The sequence below is a fragment of the Hemibagrus wyckioides genome, linkage group LG20 (assembly GCF_019097595.1).
Source record: "Hemibagrus wyckioides isolate EC202008001 linkage group LG20, SWU_Hwy_1.0, whole genome shotgun sequence".
Classification (NCBI taxonomy): domain Eukaryota; kingdom Metazoa; phylum Chordata; class Actinopteri; order Siluriformes; family Bagridae; genus Hemibagrus; species Hemibagrus wyckioides.
In genome coordinates, this window is record NC_080729.1 from 10,724,724 (window position 1) to 10,746,689 (window position 21,966).

Here is a 21,966-nt window from a genome sequence, read left to right on the forward strand (position 1 = left end):
ACATAAGAGAAGACGAGGGAAAAAGAGGTCTGGGAGGTGTGCCATATTTAAGCGAATACCAGTATGACAAAGTGGCACAATATGGATTCTATCTTAATTTATTTTAAACCCAGAAATAGCAGATCAGAAGCAACCATGGCACGAGACAAATAAAACATGTACTGGAACAGCAACAAGATTTTCAGGTTGAAAGCCAACCAAAAGTATCACGGTGTGTTCTTCTGCATGTTCAAGTGCTCCTTGACCTATGCAACAAGCTGCAGCTGCGATTTAAAGCCTTCACACAGAAGCATGCCAAAAGCCGGTGGGCTCTCCAGTGAGTCCAGCTGTGTCCACTGCAACTGCTCTGCACGCAACACTCACAAAGTTCCTCCACGGACAATAGGGAGGCCTTCCTGGAGTTGTTTGAGTAGGCAGATGCTGCGATGCAACAGCCAGAAGAGGAATGAGCTCTGTGACTTCTCTTACGGCTGTCGGGGGAACCCCAGGTTGACACACAGCAGATGCTGCCACAAACAAAGCTGGAGTTGCACTGTGTCACCCAAGCACCTGAGGAGCACCGTGGCACATCCGCCTGCTGCAGCTCTCAGTGGTCAGCCACTCAATCACCCATGCACAGCTGCTGAAGGATTCCTGTCACTAGAGGTTAATGGCAGAGGAGCGGGCATGAATCATTGAGCCGGTGGTACTGGAACAGTTTGTTACTTGTGCTGGTGGAGGATTCATGTGGTGGTGGTTAGTGATCAAGGGTGTCCCTTTTTTTTTGCACTCTCTCCTCTCATTCTACCCCCTGGTTCCAACTGTCTGGGACTCTGGTGAAGATTCTGTGAACCCCAGAGATGGGGCAAAGCCCAGGCATGTATACTGCCACTGCAGGGAAGCCAGGCATTTCCAGGATCAGCATTTCCTTAGGGAAGCAGGAACATTGATCTGAATCCCTGATGCACCTCTGGCCTTCCCCAATTGAGCAGGAATGTACCACATATAAGTAAGTATACAATGGAGTTCACATCAGGCCATGGTGGATTTGGGGTGCAGCTGGACCACCAAAGAATGATTCAATGTAGGGAATTTGGAAATGCACAATTGGTGAAAGTGTGGTGTCCGCAAAAGCATACGTTGGCAGTTAGTCCTCACCTTACCTCACCTATAGGGATTAATAAAAGTTCTTTGAATCTTGAATCTATCAGCTAATTCTTACGACTAATTGGCCAGGGTTTCAGAGATTAGAGCTAAACTACCCATGTTGGGGGAATTGACACAGAAGATACTTGTTTTGATGCGCATATAGAGCTACACTTACTCACAAAGTGGCAAGGACCCTTTGATGTTACAAGGTGAGACAGCAAAGTAAACTGTGAGATTAGACAAACAGATAGAGGCGATGCATTTTACTGCCACAATATCCTGAAATCATGACAAGATGCTGTTCATGTGGCCCTGCCCATGGTGGTTCCAAGAACAATTAGTTGGAACCCAAAGTGTGCAGTCCCCTGTCCTCCCACCATTCCATAGAGCATAGGTTGCCAGGTTGCAAGGGGGAAATTTTCTGATTTGTTTTCACCTGATTTTCTGTATTGTTTACCCGGTTGCACAGACCTCAGAAAACAATGCCTTGATTTGACACTGGACTTAAGCAAGGAGTATCGGCAGATTCCTTTGGCTCAGGAAAGAGATACAAAAGAGATACAAGGAGATGAAATGATGAAAATTCTAAAACATATACATGTTTGATATATGTCGGAATCTTGTTGCGAAAAAAAGGATCCTTTACTGTGTGGTATAACGTCTTAATGAGTATATAAACATATTTCTAAAAAAAAAAAAGAAAAAAAGAAAAAAAAAAAAAAGGGCAGGACAAGACAAGTTTCTATCATTGTATACAAAATCTGCTAGTTGCAAAAACCAAATCAAACATTTTTGTAAAGCACTGGCAAACTCAAGCACGTCTCAAAAATCTCCAAATTCATTTCCATATGAAATGAAAGAAAATCTTTGCATGCTCTGTAATAGGTTCACCTAAAGCAAGCAATCAGTTAAGCAAGTAATCTCACAGATTAGACAGCTGGTGTGTTTGCACTGAAAATATGCTCACCTGGACATCCTCTTGTCTGTATGGACACTCTCATTGTCTGCCAGGTTAAGTGAGGCAAGTGATATACTGGAGACAGAGTATCCCCGAGGTCGTGACCCTGCAAATCATATACATAAATAAAAGAATGAACAAATGCAACAATCCTTTCTGAACTGATACAGAGTGGACCATGTGCTGGTTAGGATCCTAGTGAAAGTTACACCACAATGTTGCCAATGCACAGGCTTAGTTTTCAGATGCCATGAAATTAATTTGCTTGGTGACAAACAGCACAACATAACCTACCTTATGAAATGTCCCAAAAAATGTTTCTACTACTAAAATTCTAATCTCTTACCTCCTGTAAATACTTTAAATTATTTGTGTTGAGCTTATGCACCTCTATACACTTAGCAACAGGGCATATATGCAGCAAACTTTTAAGGTTGGGATTTCATACCCATGCATTTCCTTATCTGAGATATACAATTTGCACTATAGGTTTAACTGAATAGCTGTTGTACCTGTATGTGTCTGAGCAGGTAGTTTAGGAGATTCCACAATGTCTCTGTGCATGGACTTGGGGCGGGGCTTCTTCTGTTTGATACTTGGGGGACGGGGTTTAATGACACTGTCCATGTCCTCCATTAGTTTGAGCTGCCTCCTCCTCAAATACTCATTTTTGATGTAATCCCGTCTTGCCTTCTCCTCCTCCTTTTTCTGGCGGTCCTCTTCTGCTTTCAGTCTGTTCAGCCGAGGGAAAAAAATGACTTATCCATAGAAAAATTGTTTAGGACCCTTAAACTATTAGTCTATTTAAACAAATATGAAAATCATATACATCAACATTTGCACAGTCATAACTAAAAAAATGTTTTCAGCTTTCTGTATGTTTGTGTTAAGCTATAAGCAGATCGCTAACCTTGACATTTCTTTCTTTTGCTCTATCTCTTGCTCCTGTAACTGTTTTTTCATCTGCGTCTCTTTCTCTCTCCTTAGTCTCTTCTCCAGGAGAGCTGCTCTCTTTTGTGCAATGTCCTCCTCACCTTTCTGATCATCCTAAATGAAAACATACACAAACCACCACACTCAAATTGTTCAAAGTATAAGAGATAAACACACAAAGCACACAATCAACCAAACCCATATGAGCCCAAAAGCATACTATTAATTATAAATACACTAAATTGCCAAATGTTTTGGGACACCCCTCCAAATCATTGTCACAAATCCATGTCTTTATGGACCTTCTTTGTGTACTGGTGTGTAGTTATGTTGGAACAGGAAACTGTTCCCACAAAATTGAGGGCATAAAATTGTCCAGAATGTCTTCCTTTCACTGGAACTAAGGGGCCAAGCCCAACCCCTGAATTCAATGATTTGGAGGGGTGTCCCAAAACTTTTGGCAATATAGTGTATAAGATATTAAGTCTCAGTTAGTTTATATCAGTTGTTTGATTTATACCAATGAGTGTTGCACAGTATGATGTCTGGAGCTGATTTGCTTAAGTTTTACAAGAATCTTTATAGTCAAACAGTAGAGAGGCAAACCAATAATGTAATTTGTATTCATTAATACAAATAATGCTACCTGTATTAAGGATGCCATTGTGTGGGATTTTAATTATATGAATATAGAGTAAAAAAATAATGGTTAACTGATTTTATGATTTTTCATTAAATTTATTCTGAGATAAAGTTATACCATCCACTAGAAAGAAAAGTTTTATAATTTAATATTTTTCAGCTAAGAAATTATGTATAATTTATGGTCAAATTAAATTACATGTTTATAACTTTATTGTAACGTGTTTATAACGTGTTTACCACAGGAAATTTTACACTTCCTTTGAGAGTTCCTGTTTTTGAATTATTGCCATGAGTTTCTTGACTGTATTTGAATTACTTGTATTGCCTGCATTTAAATTATACCATTTAATTTTTGCTTTTCGTCAAAACATTTTGTGCTGCTTCTTTCAGTTGTTTACTTTTTCACTTTCCGTCACAGTTAATCTTTTTGGAGAACGCGGTTGTTTTTAGTCTAAAGACAGCAAGCGGAGGAAATTCACTTCAGATCTTCTTACTATTCAGCCAATATTTAGTCAATGGTATGTAATCTGAAGCAAACATTCAGCTTGTCCATTGCGTGAGCTGCAGGATATTCAGTAATTCTTCCTCAGTCATTAGCAATAATTTTACCTGTGTTAAGTGTATTTTAGTTTTTAGTCATGCAAAAGATGGCAGAGGTGCACATCCAGACAATTAGGAGGGTTAGCGACAGTGAGAGCAGGATAATGTCTATAGGGGAAAGTCTGGATGCCTTAGGCGGAATTAGTAACCCCCCAACATCAGCATAAACACCACGACCATGCTGCTCTCATTTCTTGCAGAACAAGCCTAGTTAAATTCTCACAACCTAGAGCCAAGGCCTGGGAGCAAACAAGCAGGATAAACTTACTGTCTGCTAGCTGCGAAGTCATCACCCACGTTTCACAATATTGAGACTGTGTCTGTTCCCTGAGCTAAACAAAAATGAGGAACACTTGGGTAACCTGATTAGCATAAAGCTAGATCACAGTGAATGTATAGTCAGCACCTTCGATCTAAAGCTAGGGCTGTTAATTAGATCTCTTTCATCTAAAGCACTTTTATTAAAAAGCACTTTTAGACAATTATTAATGAAACTATTACTGATCAGGAGTTTAATGTACTATGTTTAACAGGAGTGTGGATTGAACCAAATAAGTATGTACAGTAGCATTAAATGATGCTCTTCCCTCTGGATACAGTTACATACATCAGCCTTGCCTAACAGACAGGTGAGTTATTTATGACAGTAACCTAGGCATCACACAAAAACCTCAACAAAAATTTATTACATTTGAAGTTCTTTATACTAACTTAACATGTGTAGCCACAAAAAAATCATCTACCAAGTCTATCCACTAATTGTTACGACCCCCAGGGCCATGTTCTAAATTTCTCTGGGAATTTGTAGATTTCATTTCCAACCTAGCTGATTCTCTCAACAAATTTAGAAAAACATTTGAGAGCAGCAGTAGTGTCAATCCTAGATTCAGTAGGGGTTAATCAGAAGGTGACAGGAACCAATCATAATGGAGGTCACACTCTTGACCACTCATAATGGAGGTATATAGTATATAGTATATAGAAAATATAGTCACATTTCCACAGTCTGAATCTATCTCAGACCATTATTTTGTCTCGATTAAAATGAGTCTATGCACTGTACCACATTAAACATACATTTATGTCTGCTATTGCAGATACAGTAGGTTTATTAATAATCTTCCAGAATTATTATCCATAATTAGATCAACATCTTTCCTACACAATTGATTAGGTCAACATTTCACCATTTCACAACACCACAGATAAGCTCCACTTAGAAGAAAAATAATTAGAGAGAAAAAAAACTACTGGTATAATGATCACACATCCACCTTAAAATAGACCAAAATAAATTGTGTTAAACTAAACCAATAGTATTTCAAGTAACATAAAAAGGGTTACAGAAAATTTCTTAGTATTGCAAGATCAATGTATTTGTCCACCCTAATTGAAGATAACAAAAATAATCCTAAATCTTTATTTAATACTGTATCCAAATTAACTAGGAATAAAACTGCTGTAGAAAAATGCACACAGTCAATGTGCAACAGCAAAGACTTCATAAATTATTTCAGTGACAAAATTGAGAATATCAGGTAAAAACCACTAGCTATGGGTTTTTAAACTATCAGTCATCAAAACCCTGATTAAAAACTGACCTCAAGCCCTGTCAGCTGTTCAGCTATAGGCCAATATCAAACCTCCCCTTTATCTCCAAGATCCTTCAAAAGGTTGTAGCACAGCAGTTATGCTCATACCTACATAGGAATAACATTCATGAAATGTATCAGTCAGGATTTTGGCCTGTTCATAGCACTGAGACAGCAATGGTTAAAGTAGTAAATGACCTATTACTGGCCTCTGAAAAGGGTTGTGCTCCTTGCTGGTTTTGCTTGACCTTAGTGCAGCTTTTGACACCAATGATCATACTATACTACTTGATAGGCTAGAAAATGTTGTTGGTGTTGACTAAATTGAATTGAATTTATAAAGTTTGTGCTTCTCAACATTAGATCCCTCACACCAAAAGCACTTATTGTTAATGAAAAGATCTCAGATTATAGATTTGACATACTCTGTCTTACCGGCTTAGACCAAATGACTACATTGGTCTGAATGAGTCTACTCTGTCAGAATATTCCTTTGAGCATGAGCCCCGTCAGACTGGCCATGGAGGTTGTGTTGCAACTATCTATAACAATTTTCTTACAGTTAGTCAGAAAACAGGACCCAGGTTTAACTTAATGTTGCACTCACTGACATACATAATAAATCCCTATTATATCTTGCTCTGGCCACTGTGTATAAACCCCCGGGGCCCTACGTTGATTTTCTTAAAGAGTTTGCGCATTTACTCTCAGACCTACTGATTAATTTTGACAAAGTGTTGATTGTAGGAGACTTTAACATTCATGTAGATGACGCTAATGGACTTACTAAATTCCTTTGGGGTTAAACAAAACATTACTAGACCAACTCATCGTTTTAATCATACACTAGATTTAATTATATCACATGGAAAAGTTGTCGCTGATATAGATATTCTACCTCAAAGCGATGATATCACAGACCATCACCTCCTAGTGTACACACTACCTGTAGAACATATTAGCCATGTCTCTTCATGTTACCGATTTGGTAGAAATATTATTCTGACCACTAAAGACAGATTCACAAGTAATCTGCCAGATCTGTCTCAACGTCTTATTAGACCCCTAAATGCAGATGATCTAGATAAAATGACTAACAGCATAAGCACTATTTTCTCCAGCACACTAGACACTGTTGCCCCCTGAGCAAACTGATAGAAATAAACCAAAACAATCCCAGATTCTTATTTAGCACAGTGGTTATATTAACAAAACAGATATCCAGAGAGAGTACTCCATCACAGTTTGGTAGCAAGGACTTTATGAATTTCTTCACCAAAACAATTTGTAGTATCAGGAATAAAATAATGGAATCTAGCCATGTGGGTCACAGTCCAGTGACTTCTGTGCAGGTCCCACGCCCGGATAAATAGAGAGGGTTGTGTCAGGAAGGGCATCCGGCATAAAACATTGCCAAACTTAATCATGCGAATCGTCAGTACTCTGAATTCCATACTGGATCGGTCGAGGCCGGGTTAACAACATCATAACAACAACATCGGTGCCGTTGACCTACAGGGTACCAGTGGAAATTGGGCTACTGTTGGTCAAAGAAGTAGAGGAGGGAGGAGAGAGAGAAGAGGAAAGGTAAGAGTGTAGGACTGAGAATAGGAACTCTGAATGTTGGTACTATGACTGAGAAAGGTAGAGAGCTGGCTGATAGGGATCGAGATGGGAAGGATGTGCAGCAAGTTAGAGTTATTAAGGATAGAGATGGAAAGGTGCTCACAAGTGAGGAGAGTGTACAGAGGAGATGGAAGGAGTACTTTGAAAAGCTGATGAATAAAGCAAATGAGAGGAAAAAAAGAATAGAAGGGGTGAACTCTGTGGAACAGACAGTAAATAAGATTAGAAAGGATGAAGTCAGGAAGGCTTTGAAAGGATGAAAAGTGGAAAGGCAGTTGGTCCTGACGACATCCCGGTGGAGGTCTGGAAGTGTCTAGGAGAGGCGGCAGTGGAGTTTTTAACTAGTCTGTTTAACAGGGTTTTAGAGAGTGAGAAGATGCCTGAGGAATGGAGAAGTAGTGTATTAGTGCCAATCTTCAAGAATAAGGGTGACGTGCAGAGTTGCAGCAACTATAGCGGGATAAAGTTGATGAGTCATAAAATGAAGCTATGGGAAAGAGTAGTGGAAGCTAGGTTAAGGAAGGTAGTGGAAATTTGTGAGCAGCAGTATGGCTTCATGCCCAGAAAGAACACAACAGATGCAATTTTTGCTCTGAGAATTTTGATGGAGAAGTATAGGGATGGTCAGAGAGAGTTGCACTGTGTGTTTGTAGACTTGGAAAAAGCATATGACAGGGTGCCAAGAGAAGAGCTGTGGTACTGTATGAGGAAGTAAGGAGCAGCAGAGAAGTATGTCAGAGTGGTGCAGGACAGTGGTGAGGTGTGCTGAAGGGGCTCTGAGCCCCTTCCTGTTTGCTATGGTGATGGACCAGTTGACAGGAGTCTCTTTGGACAATGATGTTTGCAGATGACATTGTGATCTGTAGTGAGAGCAGGGAGCAGGGGGAGGAAAATCTGGAGAGGTGGAGTTTTGCACTGGAGAGAAGTGAAATGAATGAAAGTCAGTTGTAGTTAGACTGAGTACATGTGTGTGAATGACAGGGAGGGAAGTGGAACAGTAAGATTACAGGGTGGAGAGGTAAAGAAGGTACAGGAGTTTAAGTACTTGGGGTCAACAGTCCAGAATAATGGAAAGTGTGGGAAAGAGGTAAAGAAGCCAGTGCAGGCAGGTTGGAATGGGTGGAGAAAGGTGTCCGGAGTTCTGTGTGATAGAAAAATATTGGGAATCAAGGGGAAGGTGTACAAGACAGTGGTGAGACCAGCCATGCTGTATGGTTTAGAGACAGTGTTATTGAGGAAGAGACAGGAGTCAGAGCTGGAGGTAGCAGAGCTGAAGATGTTGAGGTTCTCTTTGGGAGTGACAAGGTTGGACAGGATTAGGAATGAGTACATCAAAGGGACAGTGCATGTTGGACGTTTGGGGGACAAAGTTAGGGAGGCCAGATTAAGATGGTTTGGACATGTTCAGAGGAGGGAGACTGAGTATATTGGTAGGAGAATGTTGGACATGGAGCTGCCAGGCAGGAGGCAAAAAGGAAGGCCAAAGAGGAGGTAAACTATATTGCCAAAAGTATTCGCTCACCCATCCAAATAATCAGAATCAGGTGTTCCAATCACTTCCATGGCCACAGGTGTATAAAATCAAGCACCTAGGCATGCAGACTGTTTTTACAAACATTTGTGAAAGAATGGGTCGCTCTCAGGAGCTCAGTGAATTCCAGCGTGGAACTGTGATAGGATGCCACCTGTGCAACAAATCCAGTCGTGAAATTTCCTCGCTCCTAAATATTCCACAGTCAACTGTCAGCTGTATTATAAGAACGTGGAAGTGTTTGGGAACGACAGAAACTCAGCCACGAAGTGGTAGGCCACGTAAACTGACGGAGCGGGGTCAGCGGATGCTGAGGCACATAGTGCCGAAGAGGTCGCCAACTTTCTGCAGAGTCAATCGCTACAGACCTCCAAACTTCATGTGGCCTTCAGATTAGCTCAAGAACAGTGCGCAGAGAGCTTCATGGAATGGGTTTCCATGGCCGAGCAGCTGCATCCAAGCCATACATCACCAAGTGCAATGCAAAGCGTCGGATGCAGTGGTGTAAAGCACGCCGCCACTGGACTCTAGAGCAGTGGAGACGCGTTCTCTGGAGTGACGAATCGCGCTTCTCCATCTGGCAATCTGATGGATGAGTTTGGGTTTGGCGGTTGCCAGGAGAACGGTACTTGTCTGACTGCATTGTGCCAAGTGTAAAGTTTGGTGGAGGAGGGATTATGGTGTGGGGTTGTTTTTCAGGAGCTGGGCTTGGCCCCTTAGTTCCAGTGAAAGGAACTCTGAATGCTTCAGCATACCAAGACATTTTGGACAATTCCATGCTCCCAACTTTGTGGGAACAGTTTGGAGCTGGCCCCTTCCTCTTCCAACATGACTGTGCACCAGTGCACAAAGCAAGGTCCATAAAGACATGGATGACAGAGTCTGGTGTGGATGAACTTGACTGGCCTGCACAGAGTCCTGACCTCAACCCGATAGAACACCTTTGAGATGAATTAGAGCGGAGACTGAGAGCCAGGCCTTCTCGTCCAACATCAGTGTGTGACCTCACAAATGCGTTTCTGGAAGAATGGTCAAAAATTCCCATAAACACACTCCTAAACCTTGTGGACAGCCTTCCCAGAAGAGTTGAAGCTGTTATAGCTGCAAAGGGTGGACCGACGTCATATTGAACCCTATGGATTAGGAATGGGATGTCACTTAAGTTCATATGCGAGTCAAGGCAGGTGAGCGAATACTTTTGGCAATATAGTGTATATGGATGTAATAAATGAGGCTATGAAGCTAGTGGGTGCAAGTGTTGAGGATGCAGAAGATAGGGATAGGTGGAGAGAGATGATTCGCTGTGGCGACCCCTGAAGGGAAAAGCCGAAAGAAGAAGAAGATGACCAGGAATAAAATAATGGATGTTCAACCTTTGAAAGCATCCAGTGATCTAGTCCAGCCTAAAGCTCTGCACTTAGAGCTACAATGCTTTACAGGTATAGGACAGGTAGAGCTTTATAAACGTATCACCACGGCTAATTCAACAACGTGTTTGTTAGATCCAATTCCAACTAGATTCCAGAAAGAAGTGATACATGCAGCTGGAGAGCCTCTTCTCAACATTATTAACTCCTCGCTATATTTAGGTCATGTCCCAAAACCTCTCAAGTTAGCAGTTATTAAGCCTCTTTTTAAGAAATCTAATCTAGACCCTAATGAATTATCAAACTACAGACCGATTTCAAACCTTCCGTTTATATCTAAACTATTAGAAAAGGTGGTGTCTGCTCAATTATTCACCTTCCTACAGGAAAACAATATCCTTGAAGAAGTTTCAGTCAGGTTTCAGGCCCTTTCATAGTACACAAACCGCGCTTGTAAAAATCACAAATAACATGTCTTTATCTTCGGACCAAGGCTGCATCTGAATTTTAGTCTTACTTGATCTTAGTGCTGCATTCAACACTATAGGTCATAACATTCTCGTAGATCACTTACAAAATCACATAGGTATTCAGGGACAGGCATTAAAATGGTTCAGATCCTACCTGTCTGATCGATACCATTTTGTAGATTTAAAAGGAGAACTGTCCACAAGGGTCAGTTTTAGGACCTCTGCTGTTCTCAATATACATGCTTCCCTTGGGTAACATCATAAGAAGACATAGGATTAGTTTACATTGTTATGCTGATGATACCCAGTTATCCATCTCATCAAAACCAGACAAAATATCTGAATTGTCTAGATTAACTGAGTGTGTTAAAGATACAAAAGATCAGATGAACTATAATTTTCTACTACTAAATCCAGATAAAACAGAGATATTACTTATTGGTCCAAAAAACAGTACACAAAAGCTCTCAAATTTTAGCTTGCATTTAGAAGGATGTACTGTTACTACTAGCTAAACAGTGAAAGACCCAGGCATAATATTAGACAGCAACTTGTCCTTTGAAAATCATATTTCCAATATTACAAAAACAGCCTTCTTCCACCATATAAATATTGCCAAGCTTAGGAACATCTTAGGTATCTGATGCAGAAAAGCTAGTTCATGCATTCATAACCTCCAGACTGGACTATTGTAATGCATTGTTCTGTCTTCAATAAACAAGCGACAGTTAGTCCAAAATGCAGCCGCCAGAATTCTTACTAGGTCAAGAAAATATGATCATATAACCCCAATATTATCATCCCTGCACTGGCTACCTGTTAAGTTTAGAACTGATTATAAACTAGCACTACTTATATACAAGGCACTAAATGGTTTAGCTCCCACGTATCTAACCAATATTCTAACATGTCACAATCCACCACACTCCTTAAGATCTCAAAAACTCTGAGATTCTGGGAACTATCAGAAGTCCAAAGTCTACAAAAGGTGGTAGAGCATTTTCGTATTTAGCTCCTAAACTTTGAAATAGCCTTCCTGACAGTGTTCAGGGCTCAGACACAGTCTCCCAGTTCAAACATAGATTAAAGACATATGTCTTTAGCCAGGCATACACTTAATACATCCCATAACCTTATACTCCAGTACATCTGATTAAATGCACATTATCATCTAGTGCTGCTAATATTCTGAACAGCAGCTACACTAATTCTGTTTAACTTGTTTCTCTTCGTCTACCCATCCCGAGGCATATAGAGATTGTGCCAGCTTCAGTAGACAGAGATCAACCTTGCGAGGATCCCGAGGCATCCAGAGATGGACCAGCTCCAGCTGGGTTCTGCTTCGTGAGGACTTGGGTATTCAAAGCAACACTGCCAACCCTATGTGGACTTTGAGGATGACAACCACCTCTTAATTAATACACACAATTACATTCTACATCACACAATTGACTATACATAAATGCAGAAAGGACATTGCTCATGTCTGGTGTCACTCAAATGAGGATTGCTCACTAGGGATAATTCTGTCTAAACATCTAAGACTGTTTGCATGTTTTTTGTTTCTTATGTTCTGTAAAGCTGCTTTGAGACAATGTTCATTGTTAAAAGTGCTATATTAATAAAATTGAATTGAATTGACAAAACAGCCCTCTCCTGGCCCTCTCCCTCTCATGTCTTATTTGACTGATGGTGACTACTAAGATTTTGGGTGTTCCACAATGTTCTAATTTAGGCCCACTGCTTTTCTCCTTATAAATGCTACCTCTTAGTACAATTATTTGTAAACATGGAATTAGCTACCACTGTTATGCTAATGACACACAGTTATATGATATCAGCTTAATAAGGTTTTAGAATGTATAAAGGACTTTAGACAGTGAATGCTTATTAACTTCTTCTTACTCAATTCTGACAAGACATGGACCACATGCAGCCAAAGAGTGCTTTCTGATTACTTAATGTCTCTGGATGATATTTCTGTTTCATCATGTGCAGCAGTAAAATATCTTGCTGTGATTATTGACTCTAGTCTAGAATTATAATACAGCAGGTCCTTGGTTTACGACATCCTCGACCTACAGCGTTTCATGGTTACGTCGCCATCTCCCATAAATTTATTAAGAAAGACTTGTTCCATCATTCCGAAAGTATGGTGTTTGCGACGTTAAAACAAATTTCGCGCAGGAACAAGTTGGCGAGCGGAGCGGACAAATACATCATCACGTGGTGCTATACGAGGAAGATGGCTTTGTTTACATTCGCTTACTTATGTACAGTATGTGAGTTCCGACTTTCCAAAAATCGTGTTAGGTCGCGCCGTAGGAACGGAATTCCGACGTAAGTCGAGGACCTGCTGTACTACATAATTCTACATGGTGCAAAAACAGAGTTCATGCTTTTGTACCTTTTGACTCCTAGTTTTGCTACCTCTAGTTAGTCCAAAACGCAGCAGCCCTAAGTAAAACCAGAAGATATGAACACATCACCCCTATCTTACCCATACAGATTATAATATACTACTACTGACCTATAAAGCACTGATGGTCTCGCACCATTTTTTTTTTAAACATGACTCCCCATGCCTACTTCGATCAAATGGTGCAGGCTATTTATTGGTACAGACTAGAGAAGGGGGCAGAGTTTTTTCTTACACTGCCCTGCAGTTATAGAACAGCCCTCCAATTAACTCCTAACATGCTCATCCAACAGACCACATTTGAGTGAAAATAGACACAGCAAATGTGTTGTTTGGTGAACTCATTGGTATATTTCTGTGGTTAGTGACATAAAACAAAGGTCCTACCCTGTAAAAGAACCCACAACACATCTTCTCCACCCTGCCCTCAGTCACTTTCCCACTTTCCAGCTTGTGATCATCCAGAGGCTTCAGTTCAGAGAGAGGCACCTCAATCAGGTCTTTCCTCTCCCCTGTGCTGTCTGAACCCATCACTTCCAAATGCTCCCTTACTGTCTGTGCCTGAACCTGAAACACTGCTGTTGTCTCGATGGGTCTGGCTTCTTCTGATGATTTCTCTTTCACATCTTCATCTTTTTTTTTCTCTTTCTCTTCTTTTTCTTCTTGGATCTCTTTGACTTGGTTGGAGAGGACATCACCAGAAATCTTTTCTGCATCTGTGTCAGTTTGCTTATCTATAGACCCCACTGATGGTGCATTTACTTCCTCTTTATTTGTATGTTTCTCATCAGTAGGTCCCTCATCATGTCCCAGATACGCAAAAGAAGTAGTTTGTGTCTGGCGAGGGGAGAACCGGCGTAGCCTGGGTAGACTGTCCACTGACTGTGGGGTGTTTAACATCCGACTAAAAGGGGTGACTTTCAGCTCACTTGGGCGTGGGGTACGGGGTGTTCTGGCATGGAACGAAGCGGACTTTCTCTTCATGGGGGCAGGTGAGCGCTGAGTGGTACGGGGCGACCCTGTTGTGGATAAGTTTGGGGAAAGTGACCCCACAGATCCACGGCCCACAAGACTACTGCTGCGCAGCTCACACAGGTGTTTCTGTAATGAAGTCTGCGTTTGCGTTTGCGGAGGTGAGATCACCCAGGACTGCTGCTCACGTAGACGCATGATGTGTTCCTGCTGCTGTGCCAGGCGCTGCATTTCGGTCTGCAGGAAGCTCAGCGATGCATTCAATCGTTCAATCGAGCGTGTGTACTCTGCTAAGTCTACCACCTCTGCACTTCCTCCTTCCTCTGAGGTCAATTTAAGTGGTGCCCCATCAGGCTTACACCTCTCTAATTGAGAGCTGCTATTGTTTGTTAAGATATGTTGTGGTTCAATGTTTTGCTTCTCATCTAGACTTTTGCAACTGCCACTATCACCCCCTAGTGGTGAGATGGTTCCTTTGCGGCGAACAACATTGAGAAAGGCAGTGCGACCCATCCTTTGTCGGTGCCGTGTGAAAGCTGCTTCCACTTTCTTTTTTTGAGCTTCAATAGCTCGCCGCTTTTCCTCAAGCTTCATCTTTAACTGCACCATCTCAGAAACTAACAGGTTAGATGGGTCACGGGGTGAGCTGGCCTGACTTCGGGCATCAGGTGTAATAGACCGTGCAACTTCCCTAGCAGTTGTGGTGCTAATATCAGTTTCAGGTGTATGTCCACCACTTCGCCCTTCTCCATGGTTGAGCTTGCGGAACTTTTGTTCAGCAAAATTTGTCATGCGTACAGCAAAGGAGGATCCAACTGAGGAAGTGGAGCTTGCAGCAAGTGATTGCTGACCCTGGAGACTTGGTATAGGGCTGAAACTGCCACCAGTATCAGGTAATGGGCATGAACGGGCTTCATAATCTTGGTCCATATCAGAGTAGTCCTTTAAAGATGAGTCTTCATCATGACCATCCTGGATGTCCTCTGTGCGAACATGAATTCCTGTATCCATGTCTGTGGATGTAGAATGTAGTTGTCCATCATCAGCCCGAGCTTTAGACAGATTGTCCTCTGGGTCTTGCAGTTCAGAGTTAGGAGCAGCATGACCCTGGGTTTCAGGGGGGTGCAGGAAAAAGGCATTTTGACCAACAGGGGGGCACAGACTGCTGTGAGAGCACTCTGAGTCATGAATGATCTTCAGAGCCTCCTCTATAGTTGGAGTTGGAGGCTGGGGAATTGTGACATCTGGATGCACCCCATTTGAATACCTAGAGAAATAAAAAAGTAAAAACATTAAATTAATTAATAAATTAAAATTTAACATAAAATTTTTAACTGATCTACATCTTTTTATCTAATGAACACCAAAATGATTTATCTCAGTTTGCATGCCCAGATATCTTAAAAGAAATACCTAGATTCAGTTCTAACATGAGGTCTGTCAAGACCATGGTGTAATGCTACATCATCCTCTTCCTCTTGTAACGGTGTGTGTGTGCTTCCATTAACGGGTTGGAAAGAGAGGTTCCGGCGCATACCCCGTACCGAGCTCGGAACTTTGAATCCCAGGCCCTCTGAGCTAGCAGACCGACTCAACCCTTTACCTGATATACAAGTCATAGGGTCATCAAATGGTATCTCAAACGAGATACCATGGGCTGAAGACCTAGAGTTGAGGAAAGAGAGATGGGAAAGCAAGGAAAATCATAAATAAACAAACTATTAGATAATTTATAATATTAGATAATTGAATCTATTTATAACTAACAGATAAAGAAAAATCTGTTAGATAACTGAAGTAGGGAAAAATATTTTTGGCTCACTGTGGATCTCATATTATATACATTATATCCACACCTCCACATTTAATATTGCCTTATATGTGTATCAACAGGAAAACACATGGTTTGGGGTAGAGGTTCATAATGAAACAAAAATAAATAAAGAATTAGGGACCACAATAATTTATGCTAATAATCTGAACAGGGTCATCCTGTTGTTGGCTGTTGATTGAAATAATTAGCTCAAAACCTTTGTTTAATTACCTGCATAGTATGAATCAATATACAGTTTTTATATTGTAATGTATAATATTTGTATAGTGTATGTATAATAGTTTTTCTTCCCTGAATGGCAAGATACTGCACAACAAAACGTAAACAAAAACATTCTTACTTTATCATACTTTAACCAAGAACATGAACGCAGACTAAAATTATTAGTAAAGGGTGTAAGAATGAGGAGATCTGCAGCACCCACCTTTTCTCTTTGGGCCATGTCCACACACATCCGTCCACATATGACATAGAGTTTGACCTTTTTATCATGACTACAATAAACACAGAGGACAGATTTCAGATGCAGTAATGCGATTTTTAATTATCGCACAATTGTCTGCTTTGCAAAACTACAACTGCACCTAACCCTAACCGGCTTTATTAGATCATTAAAATGTGGTGTTCTTAGTATTGGGTTGATAACAGCAGATGGCTCTGATATCAGAGACGAAAAAAATATTTAATCCAGTGTCATTCTGAAATATTAGAGAACTGCTTGTAGTGCAAAGTGAAATATCATGTAATAATAACAGTATCCAAAGCTCCAGAGTAATGTGCTGTCATTGTTCCATAAATGTGATATGTTTTGATGAGCTAAACTATATAAGGAAAAATGAGATCTCTGAATAAAGCCTGCTATAAATATATAGTCTTTATGATCTTTATTATAATATTTATAATCTGCAATCTTATTTGTTATATCTTTAATACAAATAAAATTAATTAATTGTGCTTGCTTTTAGTCAGCATGTTGCTGTCAAAACGTAATCTTTGAATTCAATTTTCTGTTTTCACATCTCACTTTTGTTGGCAATCAATTTTTAAAACCACTTTATTTTTGCTTGAGATAGACGCATGCAAAAAAGAAGCATATCATAGTCCATGAAAAGACAATTTTATTTATTGATATATACAGTATTGCTATATATGGCAGAAAATGCTGCATTTCACAGACTGGAAGATATATGTGTTAGAAACCTTTTTTTGTGTAGTAGTAAAAATGGGGCTAGGAAATGCATTTATTGTAAAACAGACATCCTTACCTGAATTGGTAGTGCTTGGTGACCTAGATCACATAAAATACACATCAGATTAAAAGAATAATGTACAATATTTAAAAAAAAATATTTGTTAGTTAAATATTTGTTAATATTTATTAGAATACAATACATACTTTGGTAGCTCAGGGCTGGATGGCCTGTGGATCAGGTTGTGTTTGGTTACAGGAGCCATTTTAATTGCCTCAACTGGGTTGGAAACTGAGAACATAAGAAAAATGAGTTTGGAATAGCACTGTGCACATATGGCAATTAATAAGGTGTGTTAAGAACTGGAAAACCAAGCTATAAGCTGGTTTGGTGTCATAAGGGTCTACAAAAAAATATTCTGAATCGGTGTTCCAGACCTACCTTTAGACTCAAGTGTGCAGGGCTGAACGAAAGAGGGTTTGACCACTTCAAACCACCAAAACAGCTCTGCCATAAACACAAGGTAGTTACTCTAAAACACACACAAACATATATATATATATTAACATTACAAAATAACAGACAATAAAAGCTGAAACAATATGGTGTCCCAGCATTATGTGTTCTTTGTCTGTTAATATTCTGAAATGGCCACAAGACCACTGGTCAAATAGTCTTGGAAGTACCAGAACACAAACTAACCTGTTACGCACATTTAAATAATGATCTATAATAATATTTGAGTAGTTGAATGATGGAATATTTTCATTAAAAATAAAACATGGGAAGTTGTTAGATTGTGTTTTCATGATCCAGGCAAGAGAAACAAAAATTAAGACATTTGTATGGTCAGAAATCACAGATGCTAAATGACTAGTGGTTTTGATTACTTGATCTGGTGATAACCTGCTGCAATCTGATGTGTTTTTCATTTGTTTTGCATGGATTTTGAAGACATAATCAAATAACTATATTTAATTTATGTTAATGACACAAAAATAGATTTACCAATACATAATAACCTGACGCTTCTTATTTCCAAATAGCTAAGTATTTGTGGAAACATTTAGTTTTATTTAGGCACTTTTAGTTGAGCAGTATACTCAAAACTTTTACCTAATTAGAATTGAGAATCCATCTTGTTTCTATTCTGACACACACTATGTTACACACACACACACACACACACACACACATATATGTGATGTATTTCAAACTACTTTTGTATTACTGTAGCTAAATAATAGTAGGCCTAACCAAAACAAACCCCGAGGGAAAAAAAGCCCTCAGAATTTTCCTCTGTTTTAGAATGGTCAGTTTATTCCAAAACTAGACCAGAAACAGAAACTTCTTACATTATTACAATGCTCTCTCTCTGTCTTTCAAACTTTTTTCCCCTCACATACACATTCATGTTATTCACTCTCACTCCACAGAGAGCCATTTATCTCTGCACTGCTTTCTCTGACTTTCTCCGACTGTTCACTCTCACTGACTTAAAATCCCACAACCTGAAATATGTACATATTTTTCAGGTTGTATATTTATTTATAAAATACACAAACTAAACTGAGCATACAGGTTGAGTAATTTAATAGTCAGTCCAAAGCAAGTGTGTCTACTTCTGTTATTTTTCTACATATAAGACCACAAGTAATTTGTAAAAGTATCTAAGTATCCAAAATAGCTGTTACTTCAGCATATACTTAATGAGTCACTTTTCCATTCTCCTTGGCTGCATGTTACATTTTGTACAGACACTCACACACACCCAAAAAACATGCGCGCACACACACACACACACACGCACAAAATTCAGTTATTCCAGTTGGATTTAAACAATGCACTGGTCATCTGTCCCGCCCACATAACCTTTGTGTTCCAGACACATAGTTTTGAGTCTGTTTTACCAATATTTCTTGCACCTCTATAAAGACAAGACCTAAACACGACCTGATTTAGAATCTGTATACTAGTTTTACTATGATATTATATCTTCCTGAGGAGCATCCATAGGTAAAAGAGCTGTAAAATAAATATTGTTTTATGTTGGACTCATTTATACAAATAATGGCGGTGTTGGCATCAGCATAAAAAAAACTTTTGGACCTGCTATGAGGACAGACCGGTCACTGTTGCTGTTAGAGACCTCCCTGAAGCTCAATTACAAGTGCATTTAAATTCTAGGGTAAAGGACAAAAAAAATAAATTTCATTTTTAACTTAAAAAAAAATTCCTTCTTACCTTAATAGAGCTGTAGGCATAAAGCATGTCCTCCAGTGTGAAATGACAGCAATTACTCAGGTTCTCCCTGCAAAAGTCCTGGATGAGCTGCAGGTTGTGCAGACTATCGGCCAATGACATTGTCTCCTTCACACAGATATCTGCATGGGGCGGGAACAGAACCTTCATCCAGCCAGTCAAGTCCGAGATATATGTGTGTGTGTGTGTGTGTGTGTGTGTGTGTATGCTTGATGGCGACAGTAAAAGATGTGATGTCATTAGCGGAATGTCTGGAGTCATGTGGTAGTGTTTAGGTTTGAATGCTCTACTGTTCTCCCCACACCCGTCTCCTTTTCTGGTTTCCTTCTATTCTTTCTTGTCTTTACTCTCCCTCTCTCTGGCCTTCTGCACAATCCTTTATCTATAATCCACATTTCTACTACTCACTACCATTACAAATGCTATTATGAAAGGAAAGGAATTTTTTTAAAAATAGAATCACTTGCTTTTCTTATACAGATAAATTAAAATTTTCTCAAATTTGCTTTTGCACTATTTGTGTAGCAGATGACATTTTTGTCCATCTTTTATCTACCCACTAACTATATAAATGTTAACTATTTTGAGAACTGGTGGTTCTTACCACCATACAACAAACCTTAGTAGTAAAATATTAATAAATTGTTGGGCAAATATGTACCATATTATTGGAGACATAGATTTATTCCAGAATCTAGACCTGTTACGCTGTTAAATGTTTTGAAATATTTTCAGAATAAACAGCACTTTTTACAGTTTAAAAAAAGTGGATATGTAGTCAAATTCATGTTATTCCTGCTTTTTCCTGGTATTTTTATAAAGAGTTTGGATCATTTTCTGCCAATGAGCATATAAAATATTTTCAACAGTATGTATTCTGAAAAGGTGACATGACCAAAAAAAAAAAAAAGCCATGCTTCCAGCCTCTTCAGCATAATTTATACCCATGTTTTAAATAACTGAATTTTAGATTAGCAAAATAACTAACAACTACTCTTATCCTGCCCACTACTGTTTATTTATACATACTTCCCCTATTTCCCTTTGGGGAAATCCCATCACCATCTCCAAAGCAAATCCATTAATCTAATAACTCAAGTTAAGTTTGCTACTTGATCACAATAGAGGGTGGAGGAATTTAGTCAACATAGCCATAGCATTACCATTTAAAGTCATTTCATGCAACAACCTATTATATATAGTATATTTGTTATTTTTAAATTGTTTTTGAATTTATGGTAACTTTCTTATATCTGTACATGTTAGAAATGACCTTGCTTTGACCATAAAGTGCCATTAAACTACAACTACTTTGACCTTTATCCACCATTTGTGCTAGATAATGCACATTTTTAAGATGAAAACATGTAAATTGGCAACATTATTCACACACCACATTACATTTACATTACACTACATCACACTGTGAGTTAGGAAAAATTGTGAGTTTGAATTCATGGCTTGAATGGAAAGCCAATTGTATATTTCTAGAAAGAAAATAGATAGCAGTACAGTGTGTTGCAGCAGTACCTTCAAGTGGCACTGCATTGGGGCAGTAGAAATGCAGCAATGCTGCCAGTGCACAGCCATCTGTGTTATCCTTCAGCAGGTTGTCCACTTGTGGGAGATAGAGTACAGGCTGTGCTTTAAGGTCCTCCTTGTTGCACTGTAGTTGCGCAACAATAGCTCAGTTAATGTAATATGCATAAACATATCAAGAGCAAAGCTAGAAGACATTTATGGTGTGATAAAGATAAGTACGAAGATACAGTTGAGGGTGAACTAAAAGGTCCCCTATCTTATCCTAACGAGTGCCACATTAAATTGTCAAATAATATTATAATTATATATGTAAATTGTATTACTGAAATAGAACTACATCATTCCTCTAATATAAGTAATGTATACTGCTTGTGAGGAAGTCAAACCAAATGTGTTGAATGCAAGTATAATGACAAATATATTATAAGACAGTAAATATTATCTTAACTGACAGCAGTAGTCATTGTCATGCATGAAATATAAACAAAAGTGCTAATGCTGTCAATATTATTAATACATGGCAGGTTATGCAAAGATGCGTTTATACCACATAAGCTTGAATAAGCTACTACTGAAATCAATATATGTCATTTAAACACGTTTCTAAATGAAGTAAATACTGTACAAATATTACATTAAGATATACCCACATTTTTTCACAATTACTTTTGAATTGGGCTATGATACTAATTTCCCTGGTGATGCTCTGCCAGCCCTTTACTATAGCTGTCTTCAGTTCCTGCTTGCTCTTAGGGAATTTTGTCTTCAAAACTGGGACTGGAACACTTGCTACAGGCACTTCCAAATCCTTGCTCTAACTGCAATATAATGGCATTAGCACCTAACAAACTATAGGAGTACTGCTGGCTTGATAATGCTCTGGGGCTGAAGTGAATA

General features: G+C 39.3%; 1 protein-coding gene across 3 annotated transcripts in view; it reads right to left on the reverse strand.

The window, feature by feature from the left end:
- camsap2b (calmodulin regulated spectrin-associated protein family, member 2b) overlaps positions 1 to 21,966 on the reverse strand; it is a 46,256-nt gene that overhangs the window by 4,455 nt on the left and 19,835 nt on the right. For all 3 annotated transcript variants that reach the window (XM_058418774.1, XM_058418773.1, XM_058418775.1), the window contains 11 exons: positions 21,058 to 21,193; positions 19,510 to 19,649; positions 17,707 to 17,797; positions 17,472 to 17,556; positions 17,341 to 17,363; positions 16,500 to 16,569; positions 15,655 to 15,906; positions 13,657 to 15,508; positions 2,997 to 3,133; positions 2,599 to 2,819; positions 2,096 to 2,192 (listed from right to left, as the gene is read on the reverse strand). In XM_058418774.1, the coding sequence (XP_058274757.1) occupies positions 2,096 to 2,192; positions 2,599 to 2,819; positions 2,997 to 3,133; positions 13,657 to 15,508; positions 15,655 to 15,906; positions 16,500 to 16,569; positions 17,341 to 17,363; positions 17,472 to 17,556; positions 17,707 to 17,797; positions 19,510 to 19,649; positions 21,058 to 21,193 (3,104 nt within the window). The remainder of the gene's footprint in view (positions 1 to 2,095; positions 2,193 to 2,598; positions 2,820 to 2,996; positions 3,134 to 13,656; positions 15,509 to 15,654; positions 15,907 to 16,499; positions 16,570 to 17,340; positions 17,364 to 17,471; positions 17,557 to 17,706; positions 17,798 to 19,509; positions 19,650 to 21,057; positions 21,194 to 21,966) is intronic.